This window comes from Alosa sapidissima, chromosome 7 (assembly GCF_018492685.1).
Source record: "Alosa sapidissima isolate fAloSap1 chromosome 7, fAloSap1.pri, whole genome shotgun sequence".
NCBI classification, from domain to species: Eukaryota; Metazoa; Chordata; class Actinopteri; order Clupeiformes; family Clupeidae; genus Alosa; species Alosa sapidissima.
Window position 1 is genome coordinate 9,478,289 of NC_055963.1, and position 23,876 is coordinate 9,502,164.

Consider the following 23,876-nt stretch of genomic DNA (forward strand, 5'->3'; position numbering starts at 1 on the left):
CACATCAGAGAGGAAAAAGGAATGACAGTGGAGGACTTCAGAGAGACGAAAGCAAGCAAACACAGTCCAAGCGCTGCTTCAGAAAAGGCGCTGTAGAAAGCCCAATCTCACAGGCTGTTTACCAGCGAGCGTCTATGCTAATTAAAGTTGCTGGGAGTAGGGGAAACTGGGAATGGATGGCTGGATTAGCTTGATAAGTATCAGACAGTCTGAGAGAGATTCATTTAAATTCCAATAATAAAACTCCAATGTTCGAGCACCAGTGCGGGGTGCAGCAATACCCTTCCCTCTCCGAGATCTAACAGCAAATCCAATTTGTTCCCTCATGACACACAAAACAAATGACTCCAAGGAATAATTCTTACTTTCATGGTAATGTTCGGTGATGTCACAATTCCATTGTCTGTGCCATAGTTTTGTTTTTAGCTTTTTTCTTACTCTTCTCAAATGAAGGCAGGTTGACATTTTTCAAGAGAGAGAGAGAGATTATAAAAAACGCAGTAAGTGTGCCGAGAATAGAGAACATAATGCTTCTTGTGTCGCTACAATCAGTGGTTTTATTCTTGCTTCCCTTGAGCAATGTTACAACACAATGCGGCGAACACTACCCATCGGTGAGGAGACGACACCCACACGAGAGAGAGATTTAGTCTGGTGGGAACGATAACCGCCACTAAAATTCACACTCCGTGGGGTATACCATAATTCTCTCTAATCTACAGGTTCTTGTCTCGTAACACCCCTACCCAATCACGTCAACGGCACGGAACAAAACAACGAGTAAAACTTGTCACTTTGCTGGATTTAGGGTAGTTTTTCTTCCTCTTCCCACAGATGCCCCGCTCCTCTCTTTGGGATTTGAGGTAAATCACGGGGCTGCGAGTGTAAACGTGATTTGCATTGTCAGTTTGCGGAAACTGAAGCTTCCTGAAGTCAAGGCAAAGGACAGGTAGTCATGTCTCTTCAGTCTCTCCATACATACCCTCTCCCCTCCTGCAGGCAAGCCCCTGGAAGCTGTTAACTCTGCGGTTAGGCTCCGATATGGATCAGTTCCTGCAGCCCGTCAGAAGGGACCATAAAACAGTTGAGGAAGGGGGGGGGGGGGGGGTTCCGTAGCTGACATAATCACGAACCAGCCCCCGTAATGAAGACAAATGGGTAGGATCTGCTGTAGGCCCACATAAAGCCCAGGAGCAAATAACGTTGTCACTCACAATTACCTCAGGCACACCAAGTGCTCTGCTTTGAGGATGTGGTCCCAGTGCTGAGGGATTCAATACTAAATCAAATGATGCCATGACTATAAGGCCCATTAAACTCAAGGCATAAATGTACCCATTATAAAGTCATTTGTCAGTTGAACATGTTGAGGTTACGAGCTACAGTTAGTCCTGAACAGAGAAAGCATTCGACTGAACACTGATGCTGTTTCTCCTTGACCACAGATTGTCTTCATTTCCTTTTTTTCGCCCACTCAGTCCTACCTGCTATCCCAACTCGCTCACGTTCTCTCCTCTGTCCATCACTTCTTCCCTCTCTCTTCCTCTCTCTCTCTCTCTCTCTTTTCAACTCCCTCCTTCTGTTCCTTCTCCATCTCTCTTTCTCTCCTTCTCACTCTCCTTCTATCCTACTCCCATCCCTCTCTCCCTCTCTCCCTCTCTCTCTCTGACATCTGGATACTGTGTCAGCGTGCAGCTGCGCTCAAGTGGGTTGACACTCAGGCCACGGGGTCTGCCAAAAGCCAAGAGGGTCAGACACCTTCCCCTCCACAAAAGCAATGATCCCAGCGCACTGGCATCTGACTCTGAGCAAGCTCCGGTTCCTGCTCCACACACACACACACACACACACACACACACACACACACACACACACACATACACGCATACACACACAAGCGCTTGGAGGACATAAAACACATCGGTCGTTCACATACATCAACTGCTACATGCCTCGGAGCCTTGCTCAGCTTCACTGCCATAGGGCTCTTTCTTTCTTTTTTTCTCTCTCTTTCTCTTTCTCACTCTCTCTCTGTCTCTCTCATTCAGTGGAAATACAATAAACTAAAGCCAGCTATTGGTCTGCCGCTCTGTGTTCTTGTGTTGTACAGCTACCCAATATCAATTAATTATACCATAAATACCATAAAAATATCTTATTTATCTCAGCACAGCATCCCAAATAAGAGACCTATAACAAGCCTGGCACAACAATAACAATAGTCTTAGATAAGTCAACTAATCTGCACTGAGGATCGGTTTATTTACTTGAACCAATGATTAAGTTATTTATTTGAAACTGTTTCAGTGAGCTACAAGTTCTACGTTCACTATGGGTCCCTCCATGTACCATGTATGTGGTAGTAGATGATGGCACTCTGCATATTGTTTGATCACATGACTAAATGAAGAGGATGACTGTTGTTAAAAGAATGTACTCTATGACTGTCTGTGAAGAGGACAAGCGTGTCTTTGTCTTGAATTCAGCTATTCTCGTAGAACATTAAACATGAGGACCCCTTTAAGAACAACTCACTGTTTTTCCCTAAACTGTTTTGGGATCCCATCTGGGAAACAGCTTTTTTTCCTGCTCTGATGTTCCAAAATTAGATGAAGACAACAACAAAATTACAAGCAGTACTTACACAATCCAGTTATTCACATGATATGTTCTAGTGGCAGTATTTACATAGAAAGATAAATGAGATTCTTTTGCTGTCTCTCTGTGTCTGTGTCTGTGTGTCTGTGTCTCTCTCTGTGTGTGTATGTGTGTGTGTCTGTGTGTGTGTGTATGTGTATGTGTATGTGTGTGTGTGTGTGTGTGTGTGTGTGTGTGTGTGTGTGTGTGTGTGTGTGTATTTTTTTTCCATAATGTTTGCACTTGTCTAATTTGCATCAGTTGCCGTAAATACACAAAAGAGCCCCAAATGCCCCCTTAGGGCTGAGTGTAAGAATGGGACTTTGAGCTGACCCACTAACATGGCAGCAGCCTCAGCAGGGTCTGTCCCACTGCCAGGCACAGAGGTTCCCTCTGCGAAGAACACACTCCAGACCTCGTGCTGAAATGTTGTTGTTTTTGTGCACGGTATTGTGACTGGATGCAAAACACAGTCTGGCTATATAGTCGGTCTGAGCTGATAACAATCACTGTCAAAACTATGAACAAGGAAATAAATAAAAAAACGCATTTTGATGATTAATTGAGTGTGTCTAGTGTTTTGAGTGCATACACTGTAAAACATGAATCGGGACACTTTACAATACCCATAGATTGAAGATGAATGAGAAAATGAAAAGGTCCATTATTCTGACCGTCGTCTCGCATTCACAGTGACCATAGATTGTTGGCTGCCTGGCTAAAGTAATGACTTGAATCTATTTTTCTTTCGTCCGTTGGTTCCTTTTTTTTCTCTCGTTCTTTTTCTCTTTTTTTTTACAGGCTCGTGATTGATTAATGTTGCTGGTGGAGGAGGGTGCTCCCGGGAGAGGGTGAGGGATCCTCTCTGATATGCGGACGAATTTTACAAGAAGCGGCGGTGGGCTTGAAAGTGGTGGGAAGACGCGATCTCGGCCAAGAGTTTAAGTGAGAAATCCATCAGGAATGCGCTCGGGCGCTTTTCATCCCCCTGCCTCGCCACTGAACAGCTGTTGCCATAACTCCACTGTAGCGCCCCTCATTGTTTCAGCGATCTAAATGGCCGAGAGGTGCCGTCAAAATATTCTTAGTGAAGAAAAATGAGAAGTGGAGTGTTGGTCTTCAACTTCCACTGAACAGCTACGGCCTCTAAAACCTTGACTGACTCTGTTTGTAGTAATCTTTAAAATGTTTATGGTGGTGTACCAATCAATCGTGTTTCTAAGATTTACATAATGTATGATCATTATAGAAATAAATAAAAAAGATAGCTTAGAAGTTGAGGGCCCCACTGGAAAAATATGTCAGAATAAGCCTAGAGACTGTTTCTAATCGTATCTACAGTATTTGTTGTTTTTACTTAATCCTAGTCAAACCGTGTGCATTCTAAAACCAGGAAACCAAGCCAGGGTTTGGACAGATGGGTTAAGATTGATGGTGTGCATCCTACAGCTTGGTGGAAAAAGCCTGATCGCTGATGTGCCAAAGCAAAGCTTCCTCTTTTCTAGCAGAACAAAAGGCTGAACCCCTCCCCTGGCTGGAGACCTTGCATGATAATGTCCCGGCCACTGCGCTCTCTAAACCTGCGTAAAAGGCTCGGCGGGGAAGGGCTGTGACTAAGACAAACATTTAGACACTCACTGTAATGCAAACTAACAGACATTTACACAAGAATCTTTGGAAACGGACAATTACGTTTTAATGCACTCCCGTATCCACTAAAGACTGATACTCTCTAAGCACTTCCAGGTCAGCCACACTGAATACCTGAGACTGCTCTTTCCCCAAATAACAGGCGTAAAGAGTGATTTCCTGAAATGACCCACAGTTATGATTTAACATATGACTTGAGGCGATCTATGGCAGGTCAATCACATAGAGAAGTCCTGAAAAAGTATTTTCTCTTTTTAAAAAAAAAAAATAAAAAAATAAAAAGCAGGAGCAGGAAAATGTTTTTTTTTCTGCAGAAAAGTTCTCCAGGGGAGCTTGCACACAGCAACAGCCCGCAGCTTCCACATGTAACGTCTACAAGGGTCCTTTCAGTCACACTAGCCAGTCCAGTAACAGTTGGAAGCACCACAGCTCAGACATTTCTGCACATTGCTGACCTCTGACTGTACTCTCATTGTGAAACTCATGCGCATTTCCCACAGCGAGGATCAGACCTATAAAGTATCATCTGTCGTGCTCTGCTCCGTGCCCCCTGGCGCAGTGTACCACGTGTGGACACACACACACACACACACACAAAGAAACTCTCAACTGGGGATTCATCACTTTCTCACTCAAACTTAGTGTAAGGAAAAAGAAACTTCATACTGTTGCTTTAAGAAGGAAAAAATTAAATTGAAAAACATGACCGAAGCTGTTTGTACAAACTTAAATATATCTCAATTACTGCTTGTTGGGTAGGACTAAAAAAAAACCTGACCAAATAAAATAAAATGAAAAGGTTTTAAACGGAAAGGAAACAATGCTTTTTAGGTTCCTTTGGCTTGATAAGCAAGTCAGTGTTGGGGCAGGGAGGTGAGCAAACATTACTACAAATAATTTCCACCAGAATCAACCCCTTTCTGAACTCAACCCAAAAAGCATCATGTATACATTATTCACTTAATACATTATTTTAGTAATTATTTTAGTAGTTATTTAGGTTTTTGATTAGTGAAATTCATACTGCTCAACATCTGGTGAGAATTAGCTCTGATAACAACATCAATATACACAACAGCCATGCAGATGACTTTGTTCATCAAATCTCATCAGGTTCAAAGGCTAAATATGCTGCAATATCTTATGGCCACCCAAGCAATGACCCATCGGCCCTCTCTCACAATCTCTTCCTCCCTGATTAAAGCACTATGCTACTCACTCAGGTGGATGCAACATGTAGAGCTGGACTTTCAAAGTAAACCACCTCTGTCAGTCTCTGTCAATCCTTGTTAAACAGCGCATCAGAAAGTGTGTTGTTAAACAGTGCATCAAAATGTGTGTTGGCCAATATGGACTCAGGTTTCTGTGAGAACCTCCCTGATGTAGAGGATGGGGTAGTGTGTCTATATGTGTGTGTGTGTGTGTGTGTGTGACAGAGTGTGTGTGTGTGTGTGTGTGTGTGTGTGTGTGTGTGTGTGTTTGTGTGTGTGTGTGTGTGTCAGATTGTGTGTGTGTGTGTGTGTGTGTGTGTGTGTGTGTGTGTGTGTGTGTGTTTGAGTGTGACAGAGTGTGTGTGTGTGTGTGTGTGTGTGTGTGTGTGTGTGTGTGTGTGTGTGTGTGTGTGTGTGTGAGAGAGAGAGAGAGAGCGTGAGACAGCGTTTCTACCTGCACGCGCGCCTCCGTGAGTTTGGTCCTCTGGGCCAGCTCCTCCCTGGTGTAGATGTCGGGGTAGTGTGTCCGCTCGAAGGCCTTCTCCAGCTCCTCCAGCTGCTCGGCCGTGAAGGTGGTCCGGCTGCGCCGCTGCTTCCTCTTCAGCGGCAGGTCGGGCTCCGAGTCCACGTCCGAGCCCTCGTCGATGCGTCCACCTGCACGGACAGACGGGAGAGAGGCAGAGGAGGCAGAGGAGGAAGAGGAGGAAGAGGAGGAGGAGAACGTCAGAGACATGCTGCTGCACATTCCGCTCACCACCCTACAAATGTGGCAAAAACACTTCCCCAATACGGGGACAAAGTGATGCTGTTTTGTTGTTGGAAAGGATAACAGAGAGAAGGGTGCAAAAAACTGGAAGCGTCAAACAACATGCCACTCTGGGAGGGGGATAGCTAGCTTTTCCTCCTTCTTCTTCCTCCTCTTCCTCTTCTTCTTTCTATGATGTGTCTCGTGGGAGCCATCACATTTCCACAATTCCGAAGAGTGTGTGTGTGTGCGTGTGCGTGTGTGTGTTTGCGTGTGTGTGTGTGTGTGTGTGTGTGTGTGTGTGTGTGTGTGTGTTTGCGTGTGCATGTGTGTGTTTGCGTGTGTGTGTGTGTATGTGTGAGTGTGTGTGTATGTGTGTGTGTGTGTGTGTGTGTGTGTGTGTGTGTGTGTGTGTGCATATGTGGAGGGAAGAGGAGGGGCAACAGCAAGCAGATGGATGACAGAGAATTGAAAACGATACAGGCTGGCGAGGCTTTTCAAGCAAATATTATTTCAACGTGTGGTTATTTATATGAGATGAGGCTCCAGTTTTTTGTGTGTGAGTACACATCCAAACAGCCCCTGGGGCCTACAGCAAAGTGTCGGGGAGAGTTAATCTCCCCAGACCACCTTAGCGATCCATGTACTGCCATTCTTCGCAAACGGCCCCGGGCCCTGGAACACAACTGGCAGTGTGTGAATATTTGGGGTTATATTATTGTGTTTCGTTTCATTAAAACCGCGCGCACAATATCGGCTCTCGGTGATTAAAATAACCGCGGCACTCGCAGATTATCGCTCTCACGCAGCCATCCTTGTCAATTACAGATAACAATTCCACAGCACTCGCCGCTTTCTTCTGAGGAGACGCACAATTGGGACCGGACTGAAACTGACGCAAGACGCAGGGGAGAGTGTGGGTGGTAAAGTGAGAAAGCATCTCGTTCACGACAAAAACAACACTCGCTTGAGATGCACCTCATCCTCCAAGCATACCTTAGAAAGCCTGCTGCGGTATTGGGTTTACGATACATACAAACAGTTAGATTCTTCAGTTTCGGAGGCATGCTTCTTACTTTGACAAATCATGTGAATACTTTCCACACAATCAAATGAAAAGTACACGACAGAGATAAACCTGCTTTCCACTATTCTTCAGGTCAAAATCTGAACTGTCCACCAAAAAACCTTCACATCCAGCATTGTGTGGCAGGAGTGTGCTAAGAAAGCCTTTCTCTCCTTTATCATTTCATTTGAGTTTAGTCCTTATTTATTTCCAGTTTGGGCAGCGCTGGGCTGATCCTCCCCCCAAATCCCCCTGGCAGCATCGGGGGCCCAGCTCCTCAGACACAGGCCCTAATCCAGGCCATGACTTCTCCCCAAATTTAAGCCATTCCACATTAGAGACGGCTGTGGCTCCTGCGCTCCCATTGGCCAGAGCTGGAGGGGCCTTCCCTGCCTGCCCCCTCTGAGGGGCTGTGATTACGGAGCCGAGCTGAGTCGAGCGGAGCAGAGCAGAGCAGAGCAGAGCAGGGCGGTGCGGTGTGGCACGGCAGCAGTGGCGGTTGCAGTCCGAGCCCAGGAGTCAGAGAGCCTGAGTCCAAATCTGGACTCAGCTAAGGGAGCATCCAACCCTCCTCTGCAGCCCACCTCGCTCCCAACCCCCAACCCCAACCAACCCTCACTCTCCCCAACCCCAACTACACACACTCTCCCCAACTCCAACCCCACCAACACTTATACTCCCCGGCTCCAACCCCAACCCTCACTATCCCCAGCTTCAACCCCAACCAACCCTCACTCTCTCCAGCTTCAACCCCAACCAACCCTCACTCTCCCCAGCTTCAACCCCAACCAACCCTCACTCTGCCCAGCCCCAGCCTCAGCCACAGGAACTCCAGAGCCTCCTCTTTGCCTCTACACTCCTCCGAGTCCACTCCCGGACTCCCACAACCCCGTCAGGGCACTGACTGATGCCGCTGCACTTTCACTCCCTTTCTTCCTCGTTTTAAACAATGGTCATTACTCCCATGGCACCCCCTTTGTGCGGGTGTGGGCACAGAGTATGAAAGGTTCAGTGGTGGGCTAGATTAGGACCTTTTTTAATGGCTTTGAGGAGCCATCTGCCCTGGTATCCACAGACACAGATATTGTGCTACACAATAGAACTTGACGAATCTGCCACAGAAACTGATGGCTCTGAACCTGTTTGTGATCCTCACCTCCTCCGTTCTCCTATGCTTTCCACTCCCAACCCAGGGCACTCAGAAAGCAGTCGACCAATGAAAGGCAAAGAAGTCTGAGACTCTGCTTATGGCCACACTCTACGCTCTACTCTACATCTTACATGTAGCTGTGCTACAAAGGCACAAGAAAATCTAATATGCAACAGTGCCTCAAGTTAGCTTTAAAGCAGACGTTTGTTTTGAATCTTCAACAATGGTATTGCAACCACAGTTAATATGATCAAAAGCACAAGCCTACAATAAAAACCTGGATCTCCAACAGTTCCTGCATTGAATCAATCTGGTTGGACAGGTTTCGGGCTTTTTTTGGCAGGAGTCGATGTGTCTCCTGTGACAACTGGAGGAGTTTATGGCAGCCGATTGGCCTGTGCTCTGCTCTCACGTTTCCAAAGAGCTGCAGGGGACACTAATGACTATGAGTTTGGAGAAAGTGAGTGTGTGTTTGTGTGTGTGTGTGTGTGTGTGTGTGTGTGTGTGTGTGTGTGTGTGTGTGTGTGTGGGTGTGGGTGTGGGTGTTGTGCATAGACGTGGAAACAAGTGTAAACAAGTATAACACTTGCTTGACACTCATGAACTGGGAGAGGAAGCCATGAACCGGCATCTGACAACATATTAGATGCGACGTCCTGCCTTTGATGGAGCGTGGCAGGGCAAGGTGTGGGGAGTAATGAATTGCCTGCTTCTCTGAAGAGCATGACCTTAAGTTGATCCTACTCCTCAGCCAAGAAGAAACTGCAGAAATGACATTGGTTAAAAAGTCAGACACTATCTGTTTTGAAACATCAGGCACTTATGATGTTTTGACTTATATCTAAAAGGTCTGTCTGTCTGTTTGTTGTTTGCTTGTTTTGTATCTGAGCAGTATCCAAAAAACAAAGCTAATGGTTAAGTTGGTGGAATATGTGTGAGTGCTTCTGTATTTTTTTTATTATTATTATTTGTGCACGTGTGTGTGTGTGTGTGTGTGTGTGTGTGTGTGACTGTGTGGCTACATGCCGGACAAACAGTTCACCGACTTGCCTCCAAACACCAAAAACAATAAAGGGGCCCCATCAAACTGGCTTAGACTCCAGGCCAACTCTGTCGTTTAATTAAACAAGGACTTATGGGATTACAGAGAGACTCTCATTACAGGCCACTTGAAGAGCCTCCTCGTGGATGTCTTTTTGTCTCCCGAAAGCTCGCACTCAAGAATTCTCAGCGGATTACATGTGGCCGTAGGACATGAGGCCGCATTAATTAAATCAACTCCTCTTCCTTCCCCACTCCACAAAGGTTTGCTCTCTCCCAAATTGTCCGACACTCAAAATGTATACATATATATATATGTGTGTGTGTGTTTGTGTGTAGGTGCGAGTGTGTGTGAGCATTCGGTAAAGAGTAAACACATACACACCAAGGGGACATATCCCCTTTGTTGGCTTTTATAGGATTTCAGCAAAGCGATTTGCCATTAACTTGCCATGACAACACTTGAGGCCGGCACAGTGGTCCGTAGATCACTTTGCAAAGGCACCTCAGAGTCCTGAGGCTGGCAGCAGCTTTCATTTCAGAGACAGCATGGAATTTATTTGTTCTCTCTTCTACATGCTGCTGGATTTAGAGAGGGGGGGTGTGGGGGGGGTTCAGAAATCCCAGAGTATCCATCCTTGCTTTGCATCACTTTCTCTCTGTCTCTCTATCTCCCAACCTCCACCCCCTGTCTGTCTATCTCGTTCTGCTTTTCTTTATTCTTTTTTCTTTTCGTCAAACCCACATGGTTATCTGAGAAGATTTCGCCCGAGTCAGAGATTGGTCCTCTTAGTGGTTTGTGATCGCCATTACTCCAAGTTGCTTTTATTTTCTTCTTCTTCTTCTTCTTCTTCTTCTTCTTCTTCTTCTTCTTCTTCTTCTTTTTCTCTCTTCAATTCTTCTGTCATCTCTGCTTTCTTTTCCTCAACAGCAGTTGAATAAACAGAGAGGCCAGAGGAACAAATCGGAGGGGCCGCCGCCTCACTCGCGCCAGCTCCCCTTGGCCATGACTGATGACTATGTGTTGTGCCACGTCTCATTCGGCCGCAGTCACAACGATTACAATGTCACTTCACTAGCATATCACAGCACATGAGCAGAGCCTCAGCCCTGCTGCTTGGAGGAGAGGGATAGAGAGAGAGAGAGAGAAAGAGAGAGAGAGAGACAGAGAGAGAGAGAGAGAGAGACAGACAAAAAAAGTTTGACAGCATGTTCATGCTGAAGGTCAGAAGCGTCTCCTTTTCACTCTTTCTGCCCCTCTCCCACTTTCTCTTACTCTCTTTCTTTCGCTCTCTAGCTGTCTCTGTCTCACGCACACACACACACACACACACAATAATGAAGATGGGATTATGGTAATGAACCAGACGCTGATGCTGATAGGATGGCTAAACCTGGACCTCATCTTTGTCTGTTGTGAGATCTGCAGATTGGCATGTTAGGGCCCATCACGCAAATGGCTGACCGTGGCAGGTTCCCAGAGATGTTGAATGTGCGGCAGCATAAATATGACTGAGCAAGGCATATGCTGATCCTCCACTACTTTAACTCCAGGAGAAAAAAGACCTTTCCACTACAAAGGAGGTGTAGCATTGAAAGAGTGGCAAGCATTGTTTTTTTCACATGCCTAAGTGTGGCATGACACAAAAAATAGCATTTTGTGACACTTTAAATCATTAAATCCCATTAAAAGTTGAAGTTTAAACCATTTATCTGTCCTTGCAATAATAGGGAACATCCAGATTATTGTGAAATGACAACTGTAAATCCATTTGAAAGTTCAAGGGATGTTGATAAAAATGCCCCTGTATTTGTCATGAAATTAAAGCTTAATTAAGAATTACTGGGACTGTATTATGCAGTGTACATGTACATGTTTTTCAGGATAACTAAACATAGCAGTCGTTCGTTTCAATAATCTGAAATTCATGATGCACAAGAAATACCAATATTCCTTGTATTCTCATTTAATAATCCTGTTAATTATTTTACTGGCAAGAATATCCCATTGGGATGAACTTCACTTGTAGATGTAAGCTTTCATGTGTGTTACTACATTATTTCATTGGTAATTTCCAAGGAATTAGAGGGGGGAAACATTTAAAACCTCGGATAGGAATTAACGCGATCTTGTTTTTGAGAACTAAATATCTCAAGCAACCCAGTCCCCCCCCCCCCCCCCCTCGTCCCCCCCTAGTGAGTGTTCCTGAAATATTTCACCAAATCCAGCAGTGACTTTGATGTGCTGGAGTTTGTCAGAAGTGCCACAGGCCACAGTGGAATGATGGCCACCTAACACAAGCATTCTTCTTCCTCACTTCGCCGAGCTGACCCCAACTTCTGTGACTGTGGATGGGATATCCATCATTATCACCACACTCAGGCCCCTCTCTTTCTCTCTCCCTCTCTCTCTCTATCTCTCTCTCTTTCTCTCTGTTTCTGTAACTACCCCCTTACTTTCTCCTTCTCCCTGTGGCCTTCCTGCCAGGGTTTCTTGGCCTCTTTAGTGCCTTAGCTAAGAAGCGCCTGGGGCAGTGTGGCCTTGATCCACCACCGACCTCCGCAGCTGCAACATCCCCTTGAAGCACACAACACACACAGACACACACACACACACACACACACACACACACTCTCTCTCTCTCTCTATGTCTCTCCATGGTGGCAAATGTTTGTGCATTTGTCTTCATCATCCACCGACCACCCAAACATCTTGTCCCCAAGGACTTATAAATGTTAGCTGGGACAGGGTCAGATGGATGGGGGGGTGAGGGGGGCAATTAGGGCATTAGAGTGACAGTGTTTTACCACTGCTCACTGCTGTGGCCCACCATGGGAGCACATTACTTCACATAACTATCATCCACATAACTGTCATAGAGCTCTGCAGTAAACCCTAACATCATATTGGCAGGGAAGACACCTGTGATGCTTTAAACACACAGCATATCGCAGGCTTATACTTTAACCTGCAGTAACTTCCTTCAATATATATATATATATATAGTTATATAGTTCATTTATAGACAACAACTCCATGCTGTTTCCCCATGGCTGTTCACATGTCCATTGTTTCTATGCCCCATGTATCAATCATGATTAACTTCAATGCTGGGCAGTCTGAAGGAGCAGACCTAAATGGGGACTCTTATGTAGCTATCTCTGACATACATCTGCTTCTCAACGGGCTGGCTCTAGGGCTGGATTTGAACAGACCTGTCTCTTGCATTGGCATCTAAGAGGAATCTAAAGCTCTGATGCTGCCGTGCACCAGCCATAGGACAGGGTGGGGTGGGATTTCATCAAGAAGCACTACAATTGCTTTCATTTGGGTTGACAGCACTGCATCTTGTGCCTGATTTGAGTGGCCATGTGCTTGCCCACTTAGTTAATGCTACGTGCATTGTTTTTATGTACATAAATAGGAGAATTATAACACATTATTTTGATTGTTATATGTGGAAGTAATAAAGCTGATCATCAGCCTTTATGAAACAACAATCAGTTTATTAGGTCACACTTAAAAGAAGGGACTTTTCCGTTTGTTGCATTCATCCTTGTCATTTCAAACTAAATGTGTAAGTATTAATCAGTTTTGTTGATATGGCACATGAGGAAGATATACATCATCCCCCAGGCTCAGTCTCGCCCTGCTCTGCATATTTATTCTTCTGGCCTCTTGGGGATAAAAGCCCGTCTTTAAGAAGACCGAGAAGGAGAAGAAGAAGCTTCTGGAGAGAATAGGGGGGGGTGAGGGACCAAGAATAGGGGAACGTTCCATAATCTCAGGCTCCCACAACAAACAATTAGTCCTCCTTTTCTTTCGGCACCATACAAAAAAAAAGTTTAGGGGAGAGAGAGGTAGTGAGAGAGAAAGAGAGAGAGAGAAAGAAAGAAAAATGAGAAGAAGAGTTGATGGGTGATGGTCTTTTAGAGGTCTTGTCATGTGCATGAAGGCTCAGTGGCCCGCTTTTTTTATTTGTCCGCGGCGCCTCTGTGAGTGTGCGCTCACCTTAAACAACAAAGCGGCTCAGGGGCCTCCGGGCCCCTTTCAGGGCCAATAGAAGGAGCACCTTAGGGGGCCATTTAAGTCTAAAAAGAGGCCTGACAGCCCTGTGCAGCTCCATGGGGCATCAATAAACGCTGACATATTGACTCTCTGTGCCCGAGCACCGCTGGAGAGAAGCACTGCCTGAATATGAATCCACTTAAGCGCAGAGCAGAGCAGTGCGGAGTGGAGTCAACCAGCTCGGGTCTGGGAGAGACGGTGCTCTTCCTGCGCGCGCACACACACACACACACACACACACACACACACACACACACCGAGAGGAGTGGCCAGGCGGGGCAGCTCTGCATGGATGGTATCTCTGGGGTTTTGGGTGCTCTGGAATTTAGTTTACACTGTAAGTTGAGAACAACTGGCATGGGACTCGACTAGAGATGTATGAATTCAGAATGAGACGATGCACAAGCAGTTGGCAAAACACTGAGTTTGGAGGGGAAAAATGCAAAGCAGATTCCCGCCTATCACCCAGAGATTGCATCATTCAAGAACATAGTGGATTGTTGTTTATAAAAGGAGGCATGGAGTAAGAATGTTTTCAAAGGGAATAGGAGGGGGTGGCAACTCATTTTCTGCCTATTTTCTTCCACTGGAGGAGGTGTCAATTTACAACAAGTTTTTCTCTTTCAGTTAAAGGCAAGCCATTCATTTCCTGCTTCAAAAGACCTAAGCTGCAGCATAAGTGCTAGTAATGCTGAATGACTCTTGCAGCATGGGGGAAATGCATAAACACATACATATTTTTGTTTTATTTCAGTTTAAAGTCAATGTCTTTGTCAATGTGTTGGCATACACCTCTAGCAATTTTCCAAAATTTCTCTGAATTGCAATGACTGCATTTAATTTCTATGTCATATTGCATTAAGCCATAGACACTTGCCAAGAGAAACCATCATGCTGAATATTTGCCCCAGGTGATGTCTTGGGAACAGCAGTTCCTCCCGATGTATAACATAACATCACTGATATAATTCCACAATGTAAGACAAACACTGGTGAGAAAAATGCTAAAAGTGTGTGTGTGTGTGTGTGTGTGTGTGTGTGTGTCTGTTTGTTTGTTTGTGTGTATGTGTGTGTGTGTATGTTTGTTTGTTTGTGTGTATGTGTTTCTTTGTGTGTGTGTGTGTGGTGTGTGTGTGTGTGTGTGTGTGTGTGTGTGTGTAGCTGGTGGTGAACTCGATCCAGCTCTCCAGTTCTGTCTAGAATGACTGTGTTATCATGACATTATGTCTTAGCAAACTCCCCTTTATGAAATGCAAAGTCTTTATCAGTGCTTTACTTCAGCAGTGCCATGCAAGCGTCTTTCTGGAGATAAAACGGCATCATAAACAGAAAAGTGCTGACAGTCAATTTAACCACTGATTTAGATTAGGGCCAAAAAATAAGGCGGCGCATTATATATATTAATGCAAGCTCACAGTGGACAGCTCTTGGCTTGGAAAAAAAGGAATGGCAAAAGTTTTAAAAAGGAAAGAATAATCTTATTTAGGAAAAAGCAGATTAATAATCATAGATGAAGATTTGTCTTTCCTCCAAACAAATAAGTGATTTGGGAATGTTGAACCTCTTTAAAGCTTATGGCTAAAAGGTGCTTTTCAAGCCATCCACCTACTTTTAGTTGCCGGGGAGTTTCGCTCTCAAAGAGGCAGTTTGTCAGTTATTCAGTTCATAGTTTTCACACTATTACTTTTCCCAGAAAAATGTTGGCAAAAAAGTGATGTATTTAGTCTTTTCAGGTCAAATGTGATGTATATTAATCATTCTCATCATAAAGACCTAGAGGTGACTAGGATGGTTACATCATTTTAAGTTTGCCGTTAGTTTTGCCAGATTTCTTGTCAAGTAATATTCTCTCTTATGACTCACTGTCTGACTGATAAATTCTGGAATGACATGAGCACGGTACTTCATTTATCAAACACTTTGGGTATAGCCCTCACACCTTCAGTTTTTAATTACTCCCAAAACTGGAATTACATATCAAGTACAGCCATGTATGTTTAAAATGGAGTGAAATGAGAGACGCTGTTTTTTTTAGAAAAAATGGAGTGTGAGCACAGCCTGAGGAGAAACTGACAGTGGACGCATAAATAAGCCCATTAGTTAAAAATGTAACGACAAGCCTGTTTGAGGCTGTGAAGTGGGAGAGAGAACTGCCTCTCTCTCTCCCTCTCTCTCTCTCCCCCCTCCCTCCCTCTCTCTCTCTATCTCTCTCCCTCTCTCTCTATCTCTCCCCCCTCCCTCTCTCCCTCCTTCCCTCTCTCTCTATCTCTCCCTCCCTCCCTCCTTCCCTCCCTCCCTTTCTCTCTCTCTCTCTCTCTCTCTCTCTCTCTCCCTCCCAGCTGGCCACCCCTACCGCTGTTCACACTTTGGCCACCGCATTCACGTTTTAAGTTAGTGGAAAAAATCTGAGCAAATTTCTGATTTGCAACACTCTAGGAACATGTTTATTGTCTTTGTGTGGCTGCAGCAACACACATATAAATAAAGCTAATGAACAATTCTGGGGCGAACCGACTAAAGAGCAGAAAATGGGGAATTTTATGGCCGTAAGTGGCGTGGGCTGACGGTGATTTTTAAGCCATTGGACCATGGTGGTTAACCACTAATCATAGCTGCACAAATGTCCCTGCTCTTAATCACAGTTACACATTATTATAGGCCATGCCTTCATTATAATTAAATAGGCCATAAATCTGTATTGTCCACTGCAGCCTCACACGTCCATGCATGGTAATGATAGAGACACTAAGACTGCTGACCCACAGTCGTCATTCTAACAAGCCCAGATGGATTTCAAACGGTCAGTTAGACATTGTAAAAACAAGAGAAGTTAACAACACTCAACGCCAATGCCCAAACATCAAGTAAGGGATAAAAACCAAGACAAAACAACAGCTCGCAATGCAGCAGAAACACATTCCTGTTGCTTAGCATAGATTGCAAAAGTTGTAATACAAGCACATTCAAGCAAGTTCAGACCAAAAGACAACTCATGGTGGCAAAATACCATGAATAATGAATAAAAACATGAATAATCTCATTTTGAGAGAAAAATCTCAGAGAGATCTCAGTGAAAAGGAGAGATTCTAGGAAGAAAAATATGTTCACTCTCTCCACACTGACACACACACACAGCAGACCATTGCACACACACCTCCAATGCAGCACAAACAAAGTTTGCTCTTAAAAGTCTCTGCACTCACTTTTTTTTGCACTAGTTAGAAAACAACACCGTAACAAAGACTGCAATAGGTTTTGGGTGATGGTGATGGTGGTGTGTGTATGTCTGTCTGTGTGTGTGTGTGTGTGTGTGTGTGTGTGTGTGTGTGTGTGTGTGGAGGGGTCTATCCTTGGAACAGATGAGGACATTGGCATTTTGTGTTTAGTAAACTAACAGATTGATCATTTTGCTCTACATTTTCTTGTTTTGTTGTGTTTTGCTTGGTTTTGTTTGAAGTGGCCTCATTCTCTCTAATAGCTGTCTTGGAGTGTAATCTCTCTTTAATCTGGCTCATTCTTTTTTTCCCCTTCTCCAGCTCTTTGTCCTCTCCTCTCCTCTCCTCACTCACACTGGCTCACCGCATTGCTTTGGTTAACTCCCTGGCTGTGGCTATCTAATAGTAACACCTGCCAGGGACATCATCCATGCCAGACGTCTCGGGCTTGTCCTTCCAGGGTCACCTCTGCTTGGACACTCCCGCCATTGAGAGGCTTTAAGGGAGGAGACCTAAAGGTCACGAATCACAGGTCCTATTATTCTACTGGTGGGTCCACAGCTACAAGGAGAGGGCTCTTTGTTTGGGGGGTAATTTTCACATTAGTTGTGTTATTTCAATTGAGACTAAGGAAAACTTTTTCCATGTGCGTCAAAGAAATCATTCCATGCCTGTACCTCACATTTAAGATGTGTCTGGGAATAATATGGGGAAAGACATTATAAATTAACCATGTTACGGTGCCACTTTTTCATTTTTCATCCATATTAAGAAAATATAGAAACAGAAACAAATCTCAGCACTTCAAAAAAGTCTGGCTAACAAACCCCTGAGGTAAAAGTTCTATAACTTTCCACCACAGACCAAACAGCGACGTGACAAAAAAGGGTAACCTCCAAGTCAATCACTCGGAAAATGCTCCATTCCAGCCATTTTGAGGAGGGTGGACCTTTGCTTCTTTCACTGCGATTACCATATTTCTCTTGCCGTTCTGACACCTGCTGCCAAGTGTGGGCGTGTGGAACACAGGACTTTACTTCAAACGCACTAAAGACCCCGAACTGCAGTATTGACTGAGGCTCAACACACGCCCAGATTGGACCCCCTCCCACCGCAGATGTACATTAATGCAAAAAAATACAGATCCACACAACAGAAAAGGAGGGAGAAAAAGGCCCTCTCCCTTTTAACATGCTGTTGTCTGGCTTGATCGTGTCAGTTTGAGGGAGCCCATTGAAAGGTATTCATGCATCTGCCTTTAGGATACAAAGGCTGCTAGTTTATAAACTGTCTCCCCACTTGCCTAAAGGCTTTAGTTCCTATTATCTCCACACTCTTAATAAACTTTTGGAGGAGTTCATCAACTGCTCTGAATGGCTTATGTAGCCAGGCCAAAGACACAAAATAACAGACGGTTCTCTCTATACCCCCTTTCCTTCTCTTTTCAATTGACTGTTAAAAGGGAGAGTGGGCTGTCAAACACTAGAATGATTTTAGGTCAGCTACAAAGACATTCCTTATAGGGAACAATGGCCGTTTAAAAGAACAAGTAAAGAACTGTTGACTTTTCAATTCATTTCTTAAAAAGTAATAGTAGATCCATTCCATGTGCTGCTCAGAGAGGTTAAAGAATTAGGCTAAATGCCACTTTGCCACTATATGTCATGTTATGCGTATAAACTATGTAGCACTGCATGGTAACATATTGACTCATTGTTATTACTATTAAATGTAATAGCTATAGTGGAGAGTGTGGATGATACTGACGTTAGCCATCCTGTTCTTATCTCTCTGTTCTCATGTGCCACAATGGACTGTTCATGGCTGCCTGCAATTATAGTCCTCCAACTATCCAATCTAGAAACACTTCACTTTTGAACCATGAGGCCATTGATAAAAATTGAATAATGACCATATAAAGTGTGTACGCTTATCAAGAATTTGATTGTTTTACATCTGTTAATCACGTCCTCACACACTAACTCTGAAGGAAATGTCAAACAAAATTGGCAAGGAAAATAGAATGTAGCCTAAAGTTGAATAGGCTTGTACCTTGTCCTTTTACCTGTTGGAACTTTTTTTCTGTCCAAATCTGAGCCTAATACTTCTAATGAAGTTAGCCAATCTTCAGATGATTACCCTAAATAATATGCATGTTTGTCCTGGAAGTAACAGGAAGTACTTAGGTAACAGATGTGATGGCGATGAATGGAATGATGCAAACTGCATAGTGCGACCGAAAATTATATCGTTATAACAGGAAATGCTTTGCTGGCTCACTACAGCCTGCCATCTCGTCAGGTGCTCCGCGTCAAGCTCGTTAGGCCTGTAATATGCCCAACAACAAATATATCATTCGCTGCAACTTCGTTCTAATCAACTGATAGGACCAAGTCCTACGGGGAACCTTAGGTCAGGTCATGTGTTTGAAAGGTAAGCATACCTGTTCCGGAAATATGTGTATTGCATGCTTACCACAAATGCTTTAGTAGACTCCGTAATCCTGCGCTTTAAACTGTACAGGTTGAGCAGTCATCTGCAGATGTACAGGATTGTGTTCTGTTGTGTTTGTAGCTAACTAACGGCTACTACATATCTAGCACCCACAGCGCCAATCAGTGAAATGTGGCCTAGTTGGCACTCTCAATATATTTGATTTTGGCAAATTCACCAAATTACTCTATTGTTGGAGGCCATCTCTCTGAAAATGACAAATGTGCAAGCATGTTCGCTATGGGCTGAGTATGAGTATGAGCTGGTTTAGCCTACTTTGGTATGGCGTGATTATAAAGGTTTGCCGAAAAAACGTTAGTTTGTTATGGGCCAGTTATTAGAAAACGTGGGATGAAAGGGTTTAGATACCTTTTCTACCTTGGGCCGTCTCCTCAGGCTTCCGGGATGAATTACATGGAAGTGCAAAATGAGTTGGATTTACTGAAGGTATCTAGACCCCAGGAGCCCCCGTCAAATCCCCCCACACAGCGGTGACTAATAAACCAGTCATGCATAAAATATCAAGTTAGCCGGATAGAGAGGAAGTAAAAAGAGACCGCTACACTTTAAATTGCCCCTATGTGCAATGGGCAGCGCGCTTATGCAGAATCAACCAAAGTTGCGAACTGCCAACAGAGAAGTTTAAACTCGTGTATTAGTAATTTATATGATGAATCTGAAATTATTTATGTCTGTCTAATCTCATATTCCTTTTTTAATTGCTGCTAGATGTTATATTTTGTTAGATCAATTGATATGACTTCACCTTTACCTAGCCTACTCTACGTCCATGCGTAATACCTGAGCTAAAATCGAGGTATGACAAATGACAGTGAATCATGGTGTCAAACTTATGAACCTCATTTTGCAGATTTTCCCTTCGCCAAATGATTCCCTTTTGTTGGCCAATCACTTTCCCATTGGGCTTCCAGACAAGATTCTTGGCATTTGTCGGCAAAATGAAAGAGGGATTAAGGAATGGCCACTGAACACGCCATGGCAAAGAAGTGGCCCGCTATTCCTCCATTCAGTGCCGCCAGTTTAGTTCCTCCCCTTTAAGTATTTGTTATCCCAAAGAACTCATTGATGCAATTAGAAAACGACAATAAAGGAACAAAAAAATCAACAAATAGTCTCATTTGCCTAGGTCCACACACAGTGGCGCAAACAATAAACAAATCCGAAAACAATAGGTTAGGCCTATATATGTTTGTGTTAATTGACGCTAAACCCCAATTCTGGCCAGGCAGTGCACGTAACGTAGACGTCCTGCCACTAACCAGATGGCAACTGGAATAAGGGTCAGATAGGCCTACGTAATATCATATTGTGAATCGTAGATAGACACCGTGTATATTTTCTGAATGCACCGGCATATTCAAGACAAAAAATCAATCTTTATTGTCGAAACGACAAAGACATTGATGCTGTTACTTAAAACAGACATCCAAGGCTTTGGCCGGGGTCATGGAAAGTTCCACGAGCTTCCCGTTTTATGGGGCAACGTGCTAAAGTAATGGCAAGTCCCATCATCAAAAACACTTTTGTGACACAAGATAGGAAGCCCCGAGGCCAGCGGTTTTATTGGAGCCAGCAGGAGTTTTCCCTTGTTGTTTGTTCGTTTTGTTCTTCAAATCTGCCGGGATGCCCCCCCCCCCCCCCCACACACACACACACACACGTCTATGCAGTTCAAGTGATGAATGACACGTCTATGTGTCAAAAATAACACTACTTATCATATTCGATATGTCTTCATTTCTGTCGAAAAGTGTGGTAATCAAACTGTTTTACAGCGCAGGATTTGAGGCTACTATTTCTTTCATAAGTAAGGAGGGGGGTCCTTCAAAGTTATTGAGTGGGAAAGGATTATGTACTTGGTTTTATACGTGAATAAAAAATGCTCGTGTCTTCTATAGACTTTTGAATTGTGCTAAGTACTCAGAAAAGGGAGATTGTCCCTTTAAAAACCCACCAGAGATCCAAAAACCATTCACGTTAGTAATATGGGCACCGAGATAGGGCTTGTCCCACATGGCAAGAAATGCTTTAATTAATAGACAGGCAGGCTTGAAAGCAGCACTGGCAGTCTGTAATATGATGAACTCCTATTGTGGTGGTGTCACCACAAATGTTTCAGATAAGCAAAAGCAGCCAAGGATCAAAGACTATAAGCCTCTCAATTTCATCTAGCCGCTTCTACTTCTTCGCACCTACTTTCTATTTTTTTCCCTTCTTTTTCCCCTCTCACTTAAAAAAAATCTGAGACACCCAGCAAAATCCCTTCCATGACAACTAAAGGGTGCTCTTTAGGTTAACAGGTCACCCGAGCCATTGGATGTAGCCTAATTGCACATTAATATTTCACCCGGTCCAGGGGGCTTAGGCATACTCCACGCGTTCTCGAATGGTGACTTATATCTTAATAAGTTAGCAGTTCTTAACAGTAGGCCCTATCATGTTATCACCTTGATGTCTGTTCATTCTAAAATGTAAGCCAGTAGCTCCCTGCTGTCAGTTAGAAAGGGGCATGTAAAAACTCAGATTTAAAAATCGCATGTTATATAATGATGATTAAAACAATAGCCTATAGGGCCTACTGGTATTGCCTAGTTTAGTCCGTTTGAATCATTAGGCTTTTTGTTTCTAAAAAAACAGCTGCTGAAAATTAAGGTGATGCTAGTTGAGGTGGAGAACTGAAGAGAAATGATGAGAGAAAATCCTCTGCATCCTCTGTATTTGAAAATGCGGCTGTTCAGTTCATGGGCAAATTATTTAATGAAATAACTCTTCACTTAAATTCTTAAAGTTGCGTAGCCTGGCAAAGCCGTTTAAATTCTAAATTATGGTCATTTGTTGCTGGTTGGACTAATTTGATTTGTTCCACGAATTACGTCACATGGTTTATCAGGATTTGGTTTTAATGGACTTCGTCGCGCAAACGGTTTTATTCTGAATGAGAATGCTGTACAAGAGTATTTCCTCATGTGACGGTAAAATTTAACGGTGTGGTACAATACTGCAAGGATACATTTGCTGCAGTTGTTAAATTCACCAGTTCCTGTGAAATAATTAGAGCCTGTCAAAAATCATTAGCTCACAGAATCTTTTCAGCCTTGCAACAAACTTGTAGGTCTGTGAAAATACATCCAGAGAGCATTTGGAACGCCATAATAACCAGCAATTCAAAAACAGAGGCAGGCTACTGTTATAGCTTTTTATTTCTATTTATGTTTAATATTTGTTTTTCTTTTTATGTGTTCTTTAAAACCTCCCAATGTAAATTCCGATGAAATGTGGAGAGGCAGTGAGGGGGAAAGGGGAGGTTAATCCGAGTTTAATACACTGATGCACAGCGCAGGACCGCGGCTGTGATGATTGTGTTATCTCCTCCCAACATTTGGGTCTCCCTCAATTTCAACCCAGCCAAATAGCTGCGAGAAAGTGCAGATGGAGTGACTCTCGATGCCCGAGGAAAAAATGTTATTAATAGCTAAATAACTTCTCCATACTTTCGCTAAATCTCTCTCTCTCACACCATTCCAGATGAATTTGTTTGAAGTGGTCTCCCGACTCATCCCGTCGTCCCTTTTTCTTTCAACGAAGCTTATTGGAGACTCCTAAACACAATTTCATATTCCACAAATATGAGTAGGCCTAGCTAAACGCAGGCCAAAACACACTCTGCCGTACTTGAGCATGTATGCACTGCGTTCGGTTTGCATTTTAATGAAATATATATGGCTTATTATATTCCTGTTTATTATTATTTGACCTTAAGTCAGATGGTTATTGTTACTTTATATGATCCATGACCTTTGGACGACATGACACCCAAAGTCTTGACCTCAACATTCTCTTTTGCTCCTATTATCAGAACATGCGTCTGACTACAGAGAACCACCAGTATTCAGTGGTTTGCGTTGACATGAAACGCACTTGACTTCACAATTGGCCACTGGTTTAATTTGACACCGCTGTTCTTTGAGATTGATATTAACTTTTGAATGATGGTTTGGAATCTTTATTGCTTAAGCGCCTGTCATCTGCCATCATTGTATGGTTTTCGTGTTATCACTTTAGCATCTGTCGTTCATGTCGGCATCATTGTGCAATATGTATCTTGACGGATCATTTTGAACTGTGGACATCACTGATTTGTGAAATGGTTTTCTAACCGCTTTTGAATATCAGGTTACCTGTCTTAAGTTGTATGCTATGCATGCATGTAGGTCTGTTGCCTTTTATTTTTGTATTTGACTGCCAGTGGATATAAGGCTGTTGGGGAGTGAGGGGGAGATGGAGCCGATTGTTTATATTTGTGTATCTTAAGCAATGGGTGTTGAAAGAACTGACATGCTGTAAAAAAACTGGCATGCTATGATAATTAACACATGCTAACAGGACAACTAAATATTGCCATGTCTGGTTTCGCCATCTTGAGCCCCATTTCTTTAAAGCACCATAAAATCTGAATGAACACCAGTTGTTATTCTGTGAGGCTCAGACACGGCACCTAAGCGCTCTTTCCTCCTCAAATCCACCCCCATGTATTGTAATAAACAGCTGGCAATTTGCATGCAGATAAATTATAGGCTA

General features: G+C 43.7%; 1 protein-coding gene across 4 annotated transcripts in view; it reads right to left on the bottom strand.

The window, feature by feature from the left end:
• Positions 1-23,876, bottom strand: part of pax7b (paired box 7b) — a 52,819-nt gene that overhangs the window by 24,135 nt on the left and 4,808 nt on the right. For all 4 annotated transcript variants that reach the window (XM_042097604.1, XM_042097602.1, XM_042097603.1 and 1 more), the window contains exon 5: positions 5,953-6,152. In XM_042097604.1, coding sequence (XP_041953538.1) covers positions 5,953-6,152 — 200 coding nt within the window. The remainder of the gene's footprint in view (positions 1-5,952; positions 6,153-23,876) is intronic.